Below are 20,615 nucleotides of genomic sequence, written 5' to 3'. Positions count from 1 at the left end.
GGCATTTTGTTAAAAACTCGAAAAGGAGTAAAACATTAAAAATGAAATACCTAAATTTTCCAAACCAGCTCACCTTGCGCATTTACTTTTCTCACCCTCCTCGCTAATAATATTATTTTTAATACTCAGTAATAGTACTATTACCATTTATATTATTATTGTTTAGAATGAGGGTGCACGTTTTGTTTCAAATACATGGGCTACTGTAGTGACTGCACAGAAGATATCTATACAATTGAAAACATTTACATTGGTGTATATCAAATGCAAAATCTGTTAGCGACCCGTGGTCATGCGTTCACAGTTTTTTTAAAAAAAATCCTTTTTAATGTTTATATACAGTAAAATAGACCCTTCAATGCTAACAGCTATAGATCAGTCACGCCTTAACAATCCTCAGATAAACATATTAAAATAAAATTTAAATGGCAACCACATATCTTCTTTTAAAACATACAAACATACAAACATACAAACATACATACATACATACATACATACATACACACACGCACACGCACCCACCCACCCACTCACACACACACACACACACAAACGTTTCTTATAAAGAAAACCCTCATTAAACACTGATTTATATTTACATCGATATCTCATTTTTTTTCTGTGAAATAAACACTTGGGCTCTTGTTATTTCTTAATTTATTGGTGTTATAATGGGTTCATTATTTCTGGTTTACTTTTAATGTTACTTTTGTCCTGGCTTTGTTATTGTTCTCTTTTAATAGTTTCTCGCTGTACAGGCACTTAATTTTGACAAACATAATTTGTCTGAATAATACAATTTTGGGGGACTTAATACTGCACGTGTCTGTTGGATATTATTTTCTCTTTTATTTAGCATTAAATGCTTTGTGAATGTAATCCTTTCCGTAAGCAATTAAAAATAAATAAATGGAGGCATGTATGAGCATCCTATAGACTTCAATTGAAACTTATGAGTCGTCGTTAAAATAGACTTGTAAAGCCAAATGAGTTTCATATATCAATTAATGTTTTAATTCCCACATACTTTCATCTTGTTGTCTTGGAATTTTACACACAATGACTCAACAAAAACATTTCAATTATTTAAACTTGTACAAGATACATAATGAAGCACGTTTTGAAAGCTCTGGCTTTTATAAAAAGAAAATAATAATAATATTAAAATCCTAATAATCCTCCACATGTTAACTATAAGTGCCAACAGTGTCTTTTCATGCTGAATCCAATGTAAATATGTAAATTAATAGGGCAAAACGGACAACAGCTTAATACGAATGCTTTGCAAATATACAGGTTTAAAATAGTCCAATTGAAGGATTTCATTCATTTAACAAGAAACAGAAATTCGTCTTCATTCATGTCTTAGTGTGTCTTGGACACTTCACAGAAATATTAGCAGAGAACCCCCATGTGCTCATATTAGTACGTTCAAGCCAAAGATTTATAGCTTGTTGCAGCAGTGGGTTAAGATTCAACATTTACTTGGAAAAGTTATCTTGCTCCCCAAAAAGAATAAAAGATGGGTACATTAAGTGCATTTCCAGCATTAATATTGTATAAAATTCATTTTTCCATTTCAGTGGAATCAATTTTAATTCTTGCAGAACATATTTACGATACACAGTTCTTATGCTGTTTGATAAGAAGCTATGGTTAAAAAAACAAACAAAAAAAAAAACTGTATACTACAGAACCACATAATTAGCCGGTTTGGAACCAGAATAAAAAAATACAAAAACTATAGATACATAGACACAGGACAATTTAATAATAATTTGGAAAAGAAAACTTACTTTTTTCTTTTCTCCTTATTTTCTCCAAATTCTCCTTTTAATGCACTTTATATTGTTTTCCTTAATGTTTAGCAAAAAAAAAAAAAAAAAAACAACAAAAAAAAAACAAACTAAAATTTCCTTTTTACAAAAATGATAAGTAGCATGTTGATCAAATCGACACATAAGTTCTTAAATGCATTTTGAAAGTTCGTTGAAAGTCTTTTCTTATTGTTGTTTAATTCACAGTCCTTTAATGCCTCTCTTCTTAATATTGTAACAGCAATTTCCTTTCTAAAAAGAAAGGATTTATTACATTTGGAGTCTTAAGCCTGTCTTTCTTTCCCTGACCCTTGTTCGTTTTTTTGTTTTGTTTTTTTCTCCTTCTACGCTTATTGAATTGACATGTAAGGCCAGTTAAAACTGCTCCCAGATAACAACATATCTCGGATGAGGGTTTCTATCGGGGTTTTACCTACCAAACGGACGAAAAATAATTGCTCTATGACAGACGATGATACTGTACGGAGTGAAGGCAGACGAAGCAATAGCTTTCCAAAGCGAGTTGGTTGATTGGGGTATTGGCTCCTCACATATTCCTCCAACGCGCACTGGGACTTCTCTTGCAAACTTTCCACATGGGCCACATCTGAGAGACCACAAGCATCTATAGAACCAGAATTAAAAAGGAAGAAGAAATTGTCAGATTAAATGCCTTGGTCAATTCTCAAGCGTTAGTTCATATTTTAGAGTACAACAATATTTTCTATTAGACGTGACACGTTGGTTGTTTAAAAAACAAACACAACATAATAACAGAAAAAGACGTTACATTTATATGATCAGACTTCTCGTAACTTTTTACAGACTGACAGAAAAACACTTTTGCCGACTGGATTCTCCTTCATGTCATATCGCAAGTGGTGCTTACGCATAATTCCCTGCACTAGTTAATAAAGAATTTGCTTTCATCGTTGTCGCGTCCATCTGTCTCTGTGTGTGTTTTAGCTTGATGCGGTCCACTTACTTGTGAGCGCCTTCTCGAGTAGAATGTTTCCTCTAATGCAGTGAAACTGACAACTGTTCCTTTAAAAAGCCTGTTGTCAATTTGGCCTATTCAGACTCAGCCATGCAAACCGTGATCTCTGTGTTGGACTGAGAGAAGTTGCATTTATTTATTTATTTAATCAGTTATTTATTTTTTATTCGTCTGTCTTAAATTGAACCCCCTCTTTACTTACAGGGATACAAACAGGAATACGTAAAGGGAGTTATAGCATGAAAACATCAAAACTTACTAAAATCGTCGGTTTCAGATTGTCTAAACAACATCTGAGGTTATGGCCCGACCTTTCCATTGTGTGTGTGCGTGTGTGTGTGTGTGTCTATGTCTGTGTTTTTGTTTTTTTGCATTAGGATTAATGCAAACCTAATGTGTGCCCAGTTCCATAAATATTACAAACTGAAACCATCGCGGACATTCATGCGTGTTCATGTAATGTCTGAAAAAATATGGCCGTCGAAGAAGTGCGCTGGCGCATGATATGTTATTTTGTATTATTGTTTTCCCTTCTATTCATCTATTTAAATTGAAGGTTGTCTTGCTTATATTATAATAATGAATATATGCACTATTAAACATGAAGTCACAATGTTTAGCAAGGGACTGACGAATCGTCGCTTTTCAGTTTATTCACTAATTTACTGTATTGTACAAAATCGGATTATTCGACAATGTACCTTATATTGTAGTGTATCATAACGCAGCTTAATGCGTGTAGTGTCGAAAGTCATTATGCAAGGCTGGTGATAATATTTTACTATTGGCCTTATGTTATAAATATCACAATAAAATAACTCTTAATTAAAATGTTAAAGATAGATAGATAGATAGATAGATAGATAGATAGATAGATAGATAGATAGATAGATAGATAGATAGATAGATAGATAGATAGATCTAAAATTGGTCTGAGTTTATCAAAGTCCTACCCTGTAAATTGTATATATTTTTTTTATGTGTGTGTATGTGTGTGTCTGCGCTCGTGTGTGTAGCACCAATTCTTCTGAGAAAGTGGGGGATACCACCCACGCTGGGAAAGATCCAAAGGCAACCTTAAATTCTAAGATAACCACAATTCGAAAATCGTGTAATTTCAAAGCAATTCACTAATTTATTAATTATAATAGCACCGATATTTTTTTTCACATAGTGTGAGTATATTACAACTTTTAAATGTCATGCAATAACTTTATCTAATAATTTAACACGGCGTTACATAAAAGCAATTACTAATTTAACACAGTTAATGCCTTGAGGATTTTACCGTTAAAGACGATGTCAGAGCAAGAAAGAAAGAAAGAAAGAAAGAAAGAAAGAAAGAAAGAAAGAAAGAAAGAAAGAAAGATGTACTCGCTCAGCACTTTAAAATTTGCAAATGTGGAATTTTTAACAAGTCACGCATTTAAATGAAAAATAATATTGTTCAAAATGCATAGTTTGGAAGTATTTGTTTCTTTTCTTGCGATTTGAACGTGCACATTGCGTATATGCTGATATTACCTTTTTAGAAATACTTTATATTCTATGTTTACAAAGTCAACAATCGATTTTTTTTGTGTTGCTGATCTATTAAAACATGTAATCACTGCATATGTAAAGCTGGTTATTTTATGTTAATATTGTTAATTCCAAAACTAGACAGTAGCTTGTATAAGTGCTCTATGGAAAACGGTTGCATTCATTGTCATTTGGAATTGGACTACAGCCTCTCAGCAGTAAATAAGTCAGGGCCGACCTAGTTTTAGTTGGGCAAGACTCGGACAGAAGGTTGCACGTGTAATTTTCAGAAGCTGCCAGTGGGCCATTCATGTACTGTATTAATGGCATTGTGAAGAACAAAATGCATGCACACATTTGCTAAACTAAAACAAAACATAAACAGCTGCACAGCTTATAGATACATTAGTCATAATGACAATTTTATTGTAATTTATTTTATTGGGATAAACATGACCTCATTGACTTACCTGTAGTGAACAGAACGATGGCCTTAAGACAACTGTATTCGGCGGAGTCGACGTGCAAAGCTTTTAGTTTCTCCACTTGCTCTTGGAAGATCCGTATGTGATCCATGAAGGCGACAACTCTGTCCGCTGACATGGGCGATGCATGGAGACCAGCAGCTGCCAGTAGAGGGGCTACATGGAGTGGCATAGAACACTGGGCAGCATTGAGCACAAACAACTCGCTCCAGGTTAACCTCAGGAGAGCCACCTGGTCCGTTATCTGGAGATCTGGGAAGAAGGGGATATTCCGTGCCCACTCCACTGCACTAAATAACATCCTGGCTGCCAGTTCACAAATGTTCTCTATGCCCATTATGTTGTTAGGCTGCATACACTGGCTGCCATAACGGGAGGTTGGGTAGGGCTCCGCTCGAAGAAGGAGAGAGATATATCCGGACAAGTAGGAATGGCAGTTCAGTGGATCCCCATTTGTCAAGGCGAACTGGCCGTGATGTGGTTGCGTAGGCGGCATACGTCCCCTTTGAACGGCTGCAGTAAAAAGAGAAACTGCAGATGTTGAAGCCTGAATTCTACATACTTTAACCATGCTTATTATCTATCTATCTATCTATCTATCTATCTATCTATCTATCTATCTATCTATCTATCTATCTAAACACAGTACAGACTCTGAGCAGATCACGCGCGTTTCTTTTGGTGTATAGCATTGTAATACTTCGTAAATCCTAAACCCGTATCTGGCCCACCACATTAAAAACAAACAAAAATTCAGTTAATATGCGTTTAAAAATCTCAGCTGACTCGATTCATTCAGTTAAATAACTGCATAAATTGCCACTGGGCAAAAAAAAAAAAATGCAACTATTTATAAGAAAAACATTAACATATGCTTTATTAGTATATATATATTTTTTTACTTTTTAAAGAAACGCTTCAGTTAAAAGTAGTTAACGTAAATGAGAAAATATAACTCTGACAATTTAACGACTGAGGAAGTAGGGCCAACAGTGAACTGTTGACAAACTATTACACACTCATTTTGCTTTAAACACAAAAATCAAAACAACCCCTTCTGCCAGCAATGCTGCCCTCGAAATTCTCTTCTTTCTAAGAATCCAACAGAAAAGAGTAAATGTTTAAAGAGGAAAAAGGAGGTCAAAGGGAAAATGAATGCGAATCGTTTATGTCTATATAAACTCTGACGTTCCGCTTACCAACATTTCATTTTTTCAAATTCATATTAATAGATTGCAGTAACAAATCACTCGGACTGCTGTATAGAAGTTATAGTATTATAGTATAGTATAATTAGTATTAGTAGTTTTTTGTATATCAAACTACTAAAAAAACAGTAACATTAGGCGAAGTGAGCTTACCGAGAAGAAATGTAAACAGAAGAATGGGAACCATGTTTAACAAGTAGAAGTAATCAAGGTATGGCTGATAGCTGTCGAGTTCCTGTTGCTAAAAGCTACAGTCCTAAATAACAGATACACACCATGCAATACTATGGGAAAGTAAAAAGGCCACACAAATACAAATATACAGTCATAAATAAAATAAAAAAAAAATTCCAATACCTTCCCGTCTCATGCCAACTTTGAGGCATTTTTTAAGGCGGCAATATTGACACTGATTGCGATGGTGCTGGTCAATTGGACAGTTTCTGTTGGCACGGCACGTGTAACTCAGGTTCCTCCGTACACTCCTCTTAAAAAAGCTTTTGCAGCCTTCGCAGGTAAATTGGCCATAATGTTTACCGCTTGATTTGTCGCCACATACTACACACTCGATGTGCTGCGGCTGCTGCTTCTCCACAGTTTGGTTTTGTTGGCCCGCCTGGCTGCTCGGCGTAGACTGTGAAGTTGTTGTCGGGGGCCCCCCTTGCACAGGCGTTTGAGGAGTTGGTGGGGCCACCTGAGGCGTTGGTAAAGAAAGTGGTCCTCCTTGGGATGAAAGGGTCCCCTGCGTTTCGGCCACATCGTCCTGGGTGCCTCGCCACACTACCATTGCCATATCTATCAGACAACGTTAAGAAACTTTATCCCCCCCTTCTGTTCTTGCTTCTGTAGCGTTTATATATCTGTCAATATATATATATGCATACATATATATATCTAACTAGCTACCTCTCTATTTATATATATATATATATTTATATATATATATATGTATATATGATTTTTGAAGATGCACAAAGATTTTTGCTTTTCTTGGTTGCTTTAAAAAGTCAGTGCAAATATGAATGAAAAGAAGGTAATTTAATTGTCCGGTAGTACTTCAGATTGAAAAAATAAATAAATAAGTAAAGCAGCTGTAAATAATTCTTTCTTCTTCTTTATTCTGTATATTTAAATAAAACTGATTTTTCGTCGAGCTGAAGATCGACTAGCGTCTAGAGGCCAGGTCCGGGGAAGCTTGCTGTCAGCCATTCAGGAAGCCCATCAGAAAGAAGAATAAAAGGATGGATGAAGAAGAGGTTAAAGATTAAAGAGCACAAAAAAAAAAAAAAAAAAAAAAAGAGAGAGAGAGAGAGACCGACTCTTAAGGTGCCAGTAAGAAACAGTAAAAAGCGATCCTTTTTAAGTTGAAGTCCCGAAAAAGCTTGCACTGATACAAAAATATATCTCTGTTTCTCTCTCTCTTTGTCTGTATTTTTATATATATACATATATATATACAACTACATATGTATATATACAGATCAGTGTCTTCAATGTGTCCTTCTTCTTTCTATCGCTCTCGTAGCAGCACCGTTGAATCTAGTGGTCGAGCCAGATATGAAGAGTCAACTCTCCAGCAAGCGATGGTAATAATAAAAAGAAGATCACAACCTACGGAACCTCCTTCTTGCGCGTAAAAATGATAATAAAAAAGAACTGAGAATCAAAGTGATCAAATATGTTAAAAAGGGGGAGGTTAGGAAGTGAATGCGATTTGTAGGAGCTGGGCAGGCAGAATGCTTTCTCTCTGATCAGCTCACTGAGCTCTCTATATAGTGAACTTTGACACGACTGCTGCAACTTAGCACACGTTACCATAGAGACGAGCTTCCTTATAAGGAAAGTGACTGTGTTTGACTGGTCAGAGCTCTTGGACCGCCTCCTCAACCCCATTGGCCATTAGGCACTTGTGCTACTTGGTGCTTTGCCAAAGGGGAAGCACCGCTTGGTCCTAAAGTCGGTAGAATATAGACAAATATAATATTTCCTTTAAATTTTAAATATTTACAAATATTTTAACCTATGCATCGTGCATCAATTAAAATTAAACACATGTAAAGTCCTATTAGTATGTTCAAATGTGCTTATGCTTGTGTTATGTTTATATTTTATTTTAATAATTTCATGTAAAAGTCATTTCAAATAAAAATGAAAAATACTTAGGCAATATTATAAGCAGTGGAATACGGGTATGTTTAGTAATAGTGAAATTAGCATGTTTTATTGTAGTGTTTCATGCTTTTCTCCTTAAAATCTTAAGCACATAGCGCACAATATCTTTCAGTTATGTTCATTATACATGAATTACCATCGCAAAACAATATTGTAGTTTATCGATATTTATTTACCCATAATTTACCTATGCTGTCATTATTAAAGTACAAGAGCCTACTATCGTTTCTCTATCTTGACGTGCATAACTTTTGAGAGCATTTAGAAAGGTAAGCATTTTTATGATTTGGCAATTAAAAGGGAAATGCAATTCAATTTTACACATTCCAAGAGATATTAAAATATAATAGTGAAACTGTAAAGAGTGTTCTAAAATTTCTTTTAAACTTTTGAGACAGACTTTAAAATGCTTATTTTGAGTGTGAACAGTCACTGAGTAGAACACGTACTGTGTACATACAGTCCCGTTTCTTTATATGAGGCGTAAGTGTTTAATCAAAAAGTACAGTGTATCATTATAGATAGTAAATGTATATTAAAATAATTTTTGTTTTTTGTTGTGCCGCGACAGTATTACAGTTTGGATATTGTAGGAATTCAAATGGAATCAATCAACCAACCAATCAGTCTGCTATTATCTATCTATCTATCTATCTATCTATCTATCTATCTATCTATCTATCTATCTATCTATCTATCTATCTATCTATCTGTCTGTCTATCAGTTTCAGTTTTCTCCACATTGTGTTTAATTTTTCCAAACATATTTCACAATAACAAGTATGATTTTTTAAGTGTAATTGAGCGTAAGAATTTAGTAGTCAACTGTTTCCCTAAATGCAAGTACGAATATTGAAATATAAAATAAATTGGATTCCTAATAAGATGTAGACGATCTAAGATGGAAAAATAGTGGCTACTTTCATGTAGCTTTACATTTAATGAGGTATAATGCACAATAAACATAGTAATAATATGGGAGAATAGGTCTATGTAATCCAACCGTCATGAACATTAAAGCATAAAGTCTCTACACACAAAATACTTAACAAAGACCTACGCTGTATTTTACGGAGATACTTAAATGTAGTTTGCAAGTGATTCAAATACTCGTTTTTTGGATATTTTATTAGAGTAAAACCCGTTATATTTAGTTCTTGTTAATTCATATGTGAAAAGCCACCCATTTATGTATGCCTTTCGCGACAGTTTAAGAAACTACAGTTTGTGTGCGGGAATATAGTCGGTAACGTGCAGATCAAACAATAATAACAATAATATTAACAACAATAATTATAAAATACTAAGGTTTATTTAGAGATGGGCATATCTCTGTGTGAGAAAGAGACTGAGTATGCGCGGATGAGAACACCAGCGTTTACTGATTTACTGTTACCATTCTGCTTTTAATCGGTGTCTTAGTTTTGTTTTCATTCTGCGATACTGACCCATCATGAATTGGAAAAGTGGCTTCCAGTGTGCTTCTTAACTTCTTAGTCTGAGCAATTTTTAACTACGGGCTTGTGGCACTTTGAGAATCACCAGGGGCTGTCAGAGTTGGGTCCTCTGAAAAATTTACAATGCTAAATCAGAGCATATGCTGGCTGGGATTAAAAAAGTGAAAGACGTGGATCTATTACAGTGCCTGGGTGCCCCCTAGCGTATGGTTCATTTCTGCCTCAAAACGAGCTTCAATATGCGGGAGACCTCTTAAAATGAACGGTTTGAGCTCCCGTCTCTCGATAACATAACAATAAAAATCTTCTGTCCTCTTTGATCTTCTTATTCCTCTGATTGTTTTTGTTTTAGCTAATTGTCTCCGACATAATGGAATAGATCATTTCTCCGCGGTGTGTTTTTTTTTAAAGAGAGGTGTCTTTTGGGCTATACCGGACACCTTTCACAATCTCTGGCTTTTTGTCGGACACATTAGATTTTTTGGCAGATTTCAGATAACACATTTGTGAAGTATTGGTTCATATCTAGTAGAAAATAAAAGATCTTTCTTTAAAATGTTTCGTCATGCATTGGATCCCGACATTATTTTTCTGCCGGTAAGTACACTCTGCATGTTTCGCGTGGTTTTTACAATGAATGCAATACTTATGACGGTTTTTTTCTCCTTTCGTATATAATCAGACAAGGTTCATAAATAATGCTGTCTTTGGAATAATGAAGTGCCATGTTGTAACTCAAGATTATTACCTGAAAACTGTTTTGCAATTAAAAAAATTCTAATTCGTTTCTGTTGTAATAGTGGTAATACACTTAATAAGATATGAATAAGAAAAATCATTTGAAATGATGTCACTTCTAATTAATACTCCTAGTTAGGGTATAGAAACTTGAAAACATAAAATGAATAGTCTGTTTATAATGGTCTACCCTTTTTCATCGTTAGCGTTTAACACATTTGGTTGTGTATTTAAGTTAATGTGTTTATATTCAGCAAGTTCCTATGAAGGAGCTGTTTTAAATTTATATGTAGATATAAATATATATTTTACTACATATATATCAATATAACTATATATGCTTAACTATATACTTTTAACTATATACACATATATATAGCCACAAATTAAGCAAAAATAAATAAATAAATGCAAGAAATACATTTTCCACAAACACGTACCAAATGCATATTTTCTTTGTTCTGCTTCCACAGCGGATTGCATCTTCGTCCTTAAAATTATGGAAGAAAAAACAGGTCTTCTTTATTGCCAGGTGATTCAAGGCAGTCTTCCCACCTCACGCATTTGTCTATCGAGTATACATGAGACACTTCTTAATGTTTATTGAAGCAGTCATGCAAACCGGTTAAAAAGTAGGCTGTAACCTTTAGGATTCGGAAAAAAGAGGTATAACATAAATATTAACAACCAACAGGGAGTGCTTTCCTTTTGAGGTTTAACTTTCACTTTTTTTGAAAATCCTTATGTCGTAACGTTTTAACAGCTTTTGAAATTTGTTTAATGTTTACTCCTTCAAAGGAAGAAAACTAAGGAATGTCGAGCCGCACCTATAGGAAATCCCCAAAAACCCAGGCTGAAAGATGACTTTGGGTGCTTCACGTTCTCTTTTTCACTGACGGAGGGATGTACTGAAAAACCCCTTTTGCGTTGCGGGTCAGGGTAAGGGTGAGAGAAGAGGTGAAGAAGCCGAAAACTCAAGCACGCGCACGCGCGCGCACGAACACACACACACACACACAAACACACACACACACTCGCGCACGCAGACACGCACTCACTCTCTCACACACACACACACACCCACACACGCACGCACACACACACACAATTACCACCCCTCCCCCAAACCGCACACCTGCCATTAGAATCTTTGGATTTTAATATAGGTTCATCAGAAATAATTATTTCCGCATTTAACACACAGTGATGTCTCCCTGTCCTTAAAGTAAGCACATTGGTAGAGCTTTATTTGAGAAGGGACAGATACAGTATGTTAAAAATGGTGCCACAGGCAAGAGAAAAAGTTTTATGTTTATTCTTTTCCATGAAGTACGACGGAGTGTGAACAATGAGTACTATTTAATCATAACAACAAAGAATTCATTCATTTCAAACAGATAACTACTTGAAATCCATATGTTTGAACATAGGAAGCATACCAATAGGTCCTGATAAAGCATGCAGATAATGTGATATGTTCAAAATTTATTATGGCATATGGGTAATATGGTATTTTTAGATCAGCAAATCATTTATGTCCATTTCCAAGTATTACACATAAATCATAACATTAGGTTGGTAAGGCTGAACAGTTTTTGTTTGTTTTCTTACTGTATTACATTAAAATACTATCTATCTATTTATCTATCTATGTAAACACACGTACACACAAACACACACACACATATATATATAGTCTCAGAAAAGATGCATGCACATTTTAAAGAAAATAAATTTGCAGACCTTAGAAAATATTTTCATTCGGTACATATTTAAGTAGTATTAGTTTAATAATACTAAGCGTTGCTACATTTCAAATGCATGTCATTCGTTTTCGTATCACCGTAGGCAATTAATTATTACTAGCTGACTGAAGAGCATAGTGAGTGCATACAAGTTATTTATTTATTTATTTATTTATTTATTTGCTGCACATCAGTGTAGAGTAGAATAATGTCAGCCCATGTCTACGTAATATGATAAGGTGACTGTTTCAAAAGCAAGTCATAGTGAAATAAAAATAGCACTTAAACGTTCTTCCAGTAGTCCAAATACAATATACCTACAATATACAGTTTTGTGTTGTTAACTTATTTGGAAGCATAGCCTTTTGCCGTTCAGTTTGCTGGAATTCCAACTCTTCCAGGTTTGCAAGGGGCGATTTTTTAGTTACATGTTTTTCAGAAAAGAATTCCCAAGAGACTAAGCTTTATCTAAGAAGAATTGGTCTCAGATTGTGTGAAAAGGACAGAAAGGGTCGCTTCAAATCGATTTTTATTTGTCTCGTCCTGTCTTTTCGGATCAGCGACTTTCAATAGACACATAGGTGCTCCCTCAACCAAAAAAACTTGTGCAACATTTTCTGCTTCAATTGATGCTAAATACTAACAAATACATCTTCAAGACAAATAGACTTCCCAAATTTTCTGCTTATGCAAATAGTGTAGGTACCTGAAAGGCTGGCAAATACATATAATTCACTAATTTCTCTGGTCACTTTTTACCAGAATCTCAATTTCACTCTCACATATCCCAATAAAACACTACAAAGTGTAATATAAATGGCAAAGTTGGTTTTAATATAGGCCATGTATTAAAAACATTTTTAAACATGCATGATGTTGGATACGCAATATTCACAATTACAACGCAATATGTGATAGCTCCTGTAAATCTGGAATAGGTTTATTCAGCTCTCAGGTAAGTCCTGAAAAGGTCGCTGTACTCCCAAGTATTGATACCGTTATCTTTTTTATACTTATGTCAGTGTTATTAATGTCAACAGTACAGACAATTATATTTATTTCATTATTATTAATTGTAGGTTTATGACGAAAAAGATTATGTCAGCAACAAGAATGACAATTAATTAAAAACGCCAGTCCTTATGAATGCAAAAATAGCAGACAGAACAAGTATACCTCAGCGGAATGTGAAAGTTTGTTTTCCCGAAAAAAGGAGTGTACGAAGTTACGTTATTTATTTCCAGCTATGTATTAATTAATCAATGTTAACTTCCATACATAAACAAAATATTCTCTCAATTTATCGTTTGGGTGTCGCACCGAGAAGAATAAATATATCTGTAGATGAACTAAACATAATCAAAATCATATTGTTACTACTAAACACTACAAGTACTGGTAATAATAATAATATCAATAATAATAATAACAATAATAATAATAATTATTATTATTATTACAGGAAACACCCCTGACATTGAAAGTATATTAATTTACAGAAGAGTAACTCTAAACTAAACCCAGTGAGACCCCATCATAAAGTCATACACTAATACACACCAGCCCACCTCCTATAAGGATCTTTATCGATTCGGACGAAAGCGAGGATGTCACCACACTAAATATTTACTGATCACACACAAATAGCGGGAACTTTAACGATTTTTTCTTGCTCTAAACGCAGAGAGAAAGGGGCAAATCACTTTATTGTTGCTTGTAAAGCAAAGAGCACACACTGAACTGTAGTGTTTTAAGATGTGTCTTCAGCGGGATAAGAAGAGTTAGGAGAATCGATACACAGTGATTAGGAGCCCAGCTGATGGGAGTATAAGGACGATAATGCCCGCTTAGTCTTTGCAAACATTACCGGATCTGACGAACTCCTAAACAACTGAAATGGTACCAACTTACGCTCGAAACAAACGGACATTTTGAGTATATATGAAGCATTATGAAAACGTAAATATTTTATCTGTTGTGTGGAATGGAAACATTAGATAGAATATATACAGTGCTGTATATGTAAAGGAAAAATCGGCACAGAGAAGAATATTTTTTTACATAAAAGTAGCAACACGTTAGACAAAGAAAGGACAGAAAAAACGTATTACGGATCGGAGCTATGAGAAACGAAACATAACTTACCACAGAAAGATAAGTAAGTATAAGTGTGTGTGTCTTTTTGTGTGCGTGCGTGTATGTATATTAGGCTGGTTTTAAAAACAAAAATGTAATGTAATTGACGCTCTTTCTTTGAAAACCCCCAATAAAAGCTGAACCTATCTATCTATCTATCTATCTATCTATCTATCTATCTATCTATCTATCTATCTATCTATCTATCTATCTATCTATCTATCTATTCAGATAAATAGATAGGTGCTTTGCAAGAAGCAAATATTGATAAACCACGCATATCGAACTTAAACTGACCGTCATGAAAAGTGAATTCTGTGCTTTTAGCTGACAAGATGATAATCTGGGGGTACAATCGTCTGGACATTTAAAATCTCTTTCATTTATTTCACTTTAATCTTAACTCAGACCTGCCGCAGTCCACTGAGGATGGGGGCATCAGAAACTCTGACCTCGGGTCAGGAAGATTCTACCCCGATTAACCCCATAGACCCAGCACTGAGCAAAGGTTAACCAGGCTAATTAACTTTAAGAGACTGATTGAGTCGGAAATGCAGAAATCTAAATAGATAAAGTGAAACTTTTTTTTTTCAAAAAGCTAACATAAATCACTTTCTCTATCTATCTATCTATCTATCTATCTATCTATCTATCTATCTATCTATCTATCTATCTATCTATCTATCTATCTATCTATCTATCTATCTATCTATCTATTACAAAAGTAAAAGGATGACAAACGTATAGTTAGCAACTCGCTTTGCTAATTCTTATATAAAGATAAAAGCATTATACGAGCCAAATTAGGTTGGCACTTTAAAGCAAATGAGACGTAAGTTACTCAAGCACAGCTAAATAATTTCCAAAATGTACAGCACAAACATTACACGCGGACAGTCTTTTTTAACTTTTAAAATGCCTACTATGGTTGTAAACAGCTTGCTAGAAATTCACTGTTATAATTATAAAATCCAAAGGAATTATAATTTAAAAAAAATAAGCATAGTGATTCATAAATGTTTTTATATTTATTAGTAGGTTGAATATAAATTACTTTTTAATTCCACAGTTTCATTGAATTACAGCAGCATTTCACTCTTCTTGAGGACCTTATAAAGTCTGTCTTGCAAACTTAATCGCTAAAAGAAAATTGTTTTTTGTAAACAAAATTGCATTTCTGTCATAAATGACTGTTATTTTTACTTTTCAGTGAATGTGTGATAATATAGAGTCCCTTAGGATAGATAGATAGATAGATAGATAGATAGATAGATAGATAGATAGATAGATAGATAGATAGATAGATAGATAGATATTTTATTATGGATATTGTGTAGTCTGTATATACAGAATATTAAATCTCAAATGATAATTTAAAGAATGTCTACCAATAGCTCAATTGAAATTGCAGTTTCATTTTTTAGTGTTCTGAGGATGCATTCCTCATTGTTGTTATATAAAAAATGTGCTATTAATTTATAATTATTTTATACATTTATATCAAAGTATCTTTTTGCACTACTAATATTATCATATTCAACTGTAGCCTATTTGAAATATGTTTTATGTCATATACAGTGAATAAAAAGTTTAATGGTTTAACAATAGAAGGAGCTGTGCTGGAGTAGCATAAATACTACAAACCATTGTTCATCTCTCTCAATCTGTTTATTTTTCTTCAGGTCCATGGCTGTGTGAATGCTTATATATCTTTATCATATATATTGTAAAAACTTTATCTCACAATTCAGCAACAATTATTATTTTTGAAATGCCAGTCATATTAATTTTTTCACTAGAGTTTAAACAGACTAATTTGTACTTTTATCTTCACAAATGTAACATTCTCGCACATAAAAATGTACACTAAACTAGATATTAAGCATTATTTCTTAATACAAATATATAAATATGAAGGAACTAGATGACATATGAAATATTTTTTCCCCCAACATACTTTAGAACTGGGAACATCACTAAAAAAGCTGGCAACAAATTTTCTTTAGTCTGTTGAAAGATGTTCACTAGGTTTGCAATAGTTACATTTTGAACTGTAGAACATGCAATGAATTGTCATAATTTCATACAAATTAATTTACCTTGGTAGTGCAGGTGTATTATACATGTGTTTAAGTAAATTACATTTCAAATGTAAAATTACACTTGCATACATTACGTAATATATTTGTAAAGATAAATATCAAGTGCATGCTAAAATATGTATAAAGGTAATTTTTTTCACAATATAATTCAAATATTTCTGGCAAAAACATTTGAATGTGTATTAGACATGTATTCCTCATGAAAATTCCTGGTTACTATGACTTTGTAAATACATCACCGCTAACTGACTTGTGTGGATGTATTTAAAACGCATATCAGTTAAATTTGAGAATGTTATTTCGTATTGTTTCAGTTTCCTAATGGAAAATTATCTATCTATCTATCTATCTATCTATCTATCTATCTATCTATCTATCTATCTATCTATCTATCTATCTATCTATCTATCTATCTATCTATCTATCTATCTATATTATATTATATATGACGAGCTGTCTGGTTTAATTTTATAGGAGATATTCTGGATAATCAGATAATACACAATTATATCAGATCATTTTTATTAGCAATTAGAAGAAAAAACAAAAGGTTTTCTTAGCTGATATTTTCTACTTCTTGTTGTTATCGTCACTAAAGCAATTTTTCCACTTCCTTAGATCTCCAGTATAGTAAAATCTCTTCTCCATGTAATTTTCTTAGACACATGTGAAACAGACATCTAAACCACTGGAAGCTAAACAGGTTTAGTTTGGTCATCATTGAGTATAAGAATGTTTATTGTAATGCAGAAACAAAACAAATCAGTAAATGAACAGAAAGCTGTTTTTAGAAATATACGAAAAGGTCATTGTGAAAAAAAAATCCCTTGCACAGATTAATATATTTTAAAGTCCACAATAAAATACTAAAATAGCCATTTTCTTTAGAATTTCTATTGGTATCCTTTTTTACTGTGTACTTGATTCACTGGTGCCAAAGAAAAGCCTATCACGATTTTCCCAATAGGTGATGCAAAGTGCATTTCTGCATGCAAAGGTAAAAGCACACACCTGCGACGGGGCTGGTAGTTCTGAGATGCAACTCCTAAACTATAAGCAGTGATGCAGCAGGAACTAAATGAGAACACTTTGTTGGAGAGGGTTATGCAGAATGTCCCCAGAGCAATGCTTGCTACAGGTTTAAGAAACATGAAATCGGTGATTGGTGGATTTTATTTTTTTATTTTTTCAATCAAGATGAATCTATAAAGTATATTTTTTGCTCCTTCCAATATATTTGGGCTTATGCAATTGAATTATTCTTAGCAGCCTGAGTAGGATGCTCACTATGTGGTGTTTGTAAAGTTTCCCAGGGCTTAAATGCTTCCCCAGAACTGTGTTTTTTTTTTTTTTTGTCTTCTCTACAAGTGTTAGCTATGACCTGGTAACTTGTAATTGACGTTGTTTGAATAAGTGTGGATGTGTGTGTGTGTGTTTGTGTGTGTGTGTGTGTGGTTATGCCTTGTAATGAACTAGCACCGTAATGAGCATTGATTCCTGCCTTGTACATGATGCTGTGGGAGTCGGCTTTGACCCTTGGTGACTCAATAAGTCAATTAAGACAGTCAGACAATGGAAGGATGGACGGAATCCCTACGATCCTCTAGTAGAAAAAGCAGGCTAAAAAATTCACCAATGTATAGATATATATATGTATAATATGTATGATAAAAGCCAACATATTTTATTTGAAGGATGTCTCTAAGTTGTATAGAAAGACTTCATTAAAAATCACACCTATTTATAAAAATAAGGTAATCTTTGAAATTGGTAGTTAGAAAAAAATTTCAACTAGAGATGTGGTAACTGTCTGAACCAGATCAGCCAAAGTAATTACTATTCATTGCATGTCTTATAATTGTTAAAATGTTTTACCTATTACTGCACATGTCTTATGTGTCTGGGAGGTGCATTATTGTGGAAAATGTAATTACAGAGAGTGCTGCAATTTTGTAGTTTTGAGATTGTTGGTGAAAAACTGATTTGAGAGGTGACTGTCTTTACAGGTTTATCACTCATAACTATTTTTGTTCTTTGCTTTATTTCACTTTTAGCATTTAAACAGTTCGTCTAAGCAATGCACTTATAATCAGCTAATTTCTTGTTGACAGAAGATATCTGATTGTTTCTTATGTCCGACTACATAACTCTTGCTAATTAAATGAGAGTTTTCTGCTATTTTGTTCAGAAGAGAGATATTTAATGCTCATGTACATGGGGACCATCCAATTATTGTGCATAGCCTGAAAGCCTCTAAAGTTACAACCCTCTGGCGTGGCATTTTTCTGATTTCAAGGGTGGCAGGGTCAAAGAAAAGAGTGAACATTGCAGCTGAAAAGATTACTGGCTTCTTTCAGCTCATACTTTCATTAAAAAAATATCGAATCTTATTTTTTTTTTTTTGCCAAAAATTATGTTCTTCACAAGCCCGAGTTTAAAGTAAATAGTACACATTCACACTTTATTGAGCCTATGTTTTCTGTCCTGAAATACTACAGGTTTTAACTCATTTTTAATGAGAAGGTGGAATCTGTTCTTATAAGAAAGGATATATTCACTATTATTGATTAACTTCACCATTTCAAAATCTTTACCAAAAAAAAATATTAAAGATTCTGCCATCCTGCAATCCATTATTTGTACAAGCAAACACATTAATGAATGTAAGCAATAATTTAAAACAAGGTGAATCTGTAAAATACTGTATCATTACATACATGCTTTATTCTATCCTCTGTATTCCAATTGACTATAAATGCACAAAAGAAGGAATTAAAACTGCCATAGATAGATAGATAGATAGATAGATAGATAGATAGATAGATAGATAGATAGATAGATAGATAGATAGATAGATAGATAGATAGATAGATAGATAGATAGATAGATAGATCCCTAATAACATTTACTTAGTTGTTATACAATTCATTTATTACATATTACATATCTTCTATAGAGTAGATGAAGACTGGTCATTACTGCTGCCTCACAGCTTCAAGACACTAGTTACTAATTCCATCCCAATTGTTGCTTTTGTCGGCACGTTCTCTCTGTGTTTGCGTGAGTTTTTCTCTTTTATACTCAGACTTTCCTTTCACAACCCATAGGTCTGTATAATAGATAATTGTTGGCTTTAAATTAGCTCAGGGAACATAGATGTGGGCATGAACGTGACCTGGTATGTATTGTCTTGTGTCCCAAACTGCTGCATATCATTTGATTCTAAACTTTGATCAAGCAAGTTCCAAAAATGGAGGGATAGCCCTTGTATGCTGCTTGATTCCTATTTACCGTGTTCACAAAAATATCAGTAAAAAACAAACTGGATTGCCTAACTTTTTTGATTTCTAATTTAATAACTGTGGAGTTTTATTATGCCTGATGTATTTGATAGTTCCTGCTTCTGAACTATTCACGTGCAATAAGTCTCAAAGTTGTTGAGTATTTTTAAAAATGCTAATATAAAATTATTGAAAATTACATTTCAGGCACTTTGATAGTTTTCCTTAAAATTAATGCATAATACGTGTGTCCATCCATTTTTGAAATGTATTTATCTGGTACAGGATTATGTGGTGCTGAAGTATATCCCAGGTGTATGACAGGAGGAACAAACCTGACATGACGCCAGTCAGTTTCAGTATACACTGATATAAACACTCCATTTTCACTCGTATCAAGCCAACCTAATGCTGTCAATGCACTAAAAAACAAGTCTTCAAATTGTGCACAGAGGTAAAAAAATCTGAATATTTCACATTCACACAGAAACCACCACAATTAGGAATCAACCAATAGGTCAAGTCCTGTAAGGTAGCAATAATACCCAAGCTTAAAAAGAAAACCAAATTACAAATGCTTATTCCTGACAGAGCAACAGAGTCATAAAAATGTCATAGATATTCTATGCGGCAAAAAGTTGTTTTTTTGTAATAACTTTAATATTAATTTCTTTTTGCTTTTATAAATGTTAAATATACTTACTTAATCTTAATCAATTTCCTAGATTTTGGGGAATGGAGCAAAAAAAAAGAAACAGCCTGGGACAGACAGGGGGTCAGTCCCTCATAACTCATTTGGCCAATTTACTGCAAAACCAAGGCGGTCTGCAGGAAATTCAGAGAGCGGGACACAAAACCAGGGTGAGCAGTCAGAGTTTATATAGGCACTGAATAGATCAGGAATATTACTTAATTTAGATTTGTGAGTCAAAATCACTAACCTCCATACCACC

At 33.8% G+C, this 20,615-nt stretch overlaps 1 protein-coding gene and 1 long non-coding RNA gene across 9 annotated transcripts in view; one reads left to right on the top strand and one right to left on the bottom strand.

The window, feature by feature from the left end:
• Nucleotides 1-990: 990 nt before the first annotated feature.
• On the bottom strand, nt 991-11,264 carry nr2f2 (nuclear receptor subfamily 2, group F, member 2). 3 transcript variants are annotated; one of them, XM_028822451.2, is made up of 3 exons: nt 10,839-11,264; nt 4,809-5,336; nt 991-2,445 (listed from the first exon to the last, which is right to left on the bottom strand). In XM_028822451.2, the coding sequence occupies exons 1-3, from the start codon at nt 10,879-10,881 to the stop codon at nt 2,171-2,173; spliced, it is 846 nt and encodes a 281-aa protein (XP_028678284.1). In that variant the 5' UTR covers nt 10,882-11,264; the 3' UTR covers nt 991-2,170. The 3 variants fall into 3 exon arrangements, with proteins under 3 accessions (XP_028678284.1, XP_028678282.1, XP_028678283.1); XM_028822449.2 differs by lacking the exon at nt 10,839-11,264 and adding an exon at nt 6,389-7,994 and having other exon boundaries at nt 4,809-5,354; XM_028822450.2 differs by lacking the exon at nt 10,839-11,264 and adding an exon at nt 6,389-7,987.
• LOC127526173 (uncharacterized) overlaps nt 10,109-20,615 on the top strand; it is a 78,312-nt gene continuing 67,805 nt past the window's right edge. For 5 of the 6 annotated variants that reach the window (XR_007933800.1, XR_007933797.1, XR_007933801.1 and 2 more), the window contains exon 1: nt 10,109-10,257. This is a non-coding gene — a long non-coding RNA (uncharacterized LOC127526173). Of the gene's footprint in view, nt 10,258-13,564; nt 14,302-20,615 lie in introns of those variants that run through there. The other variant, XR_007933799.1, reaches the window with a different exon arrangement.

This window comes from Erpetoichthys calabaricus, chromosome 17, assembly GCF_900747795.2.
Source record: "Erpetoichthys calabaricus chromosome 17, fErpCal1.3, whole genome shotgun sequence".
Taxonomy (NCBI): Eukaryota; Metazoa; Chordata; class Cladistia; order Polypteriformes; family Polypteridae; genus Erpetoichthys; species Erpetoichthys calabaricus.
Note: the sequence above shows the minus strand (reverse complement) of the source record. Positions and strands in the feature narration are given on the sequence as shown.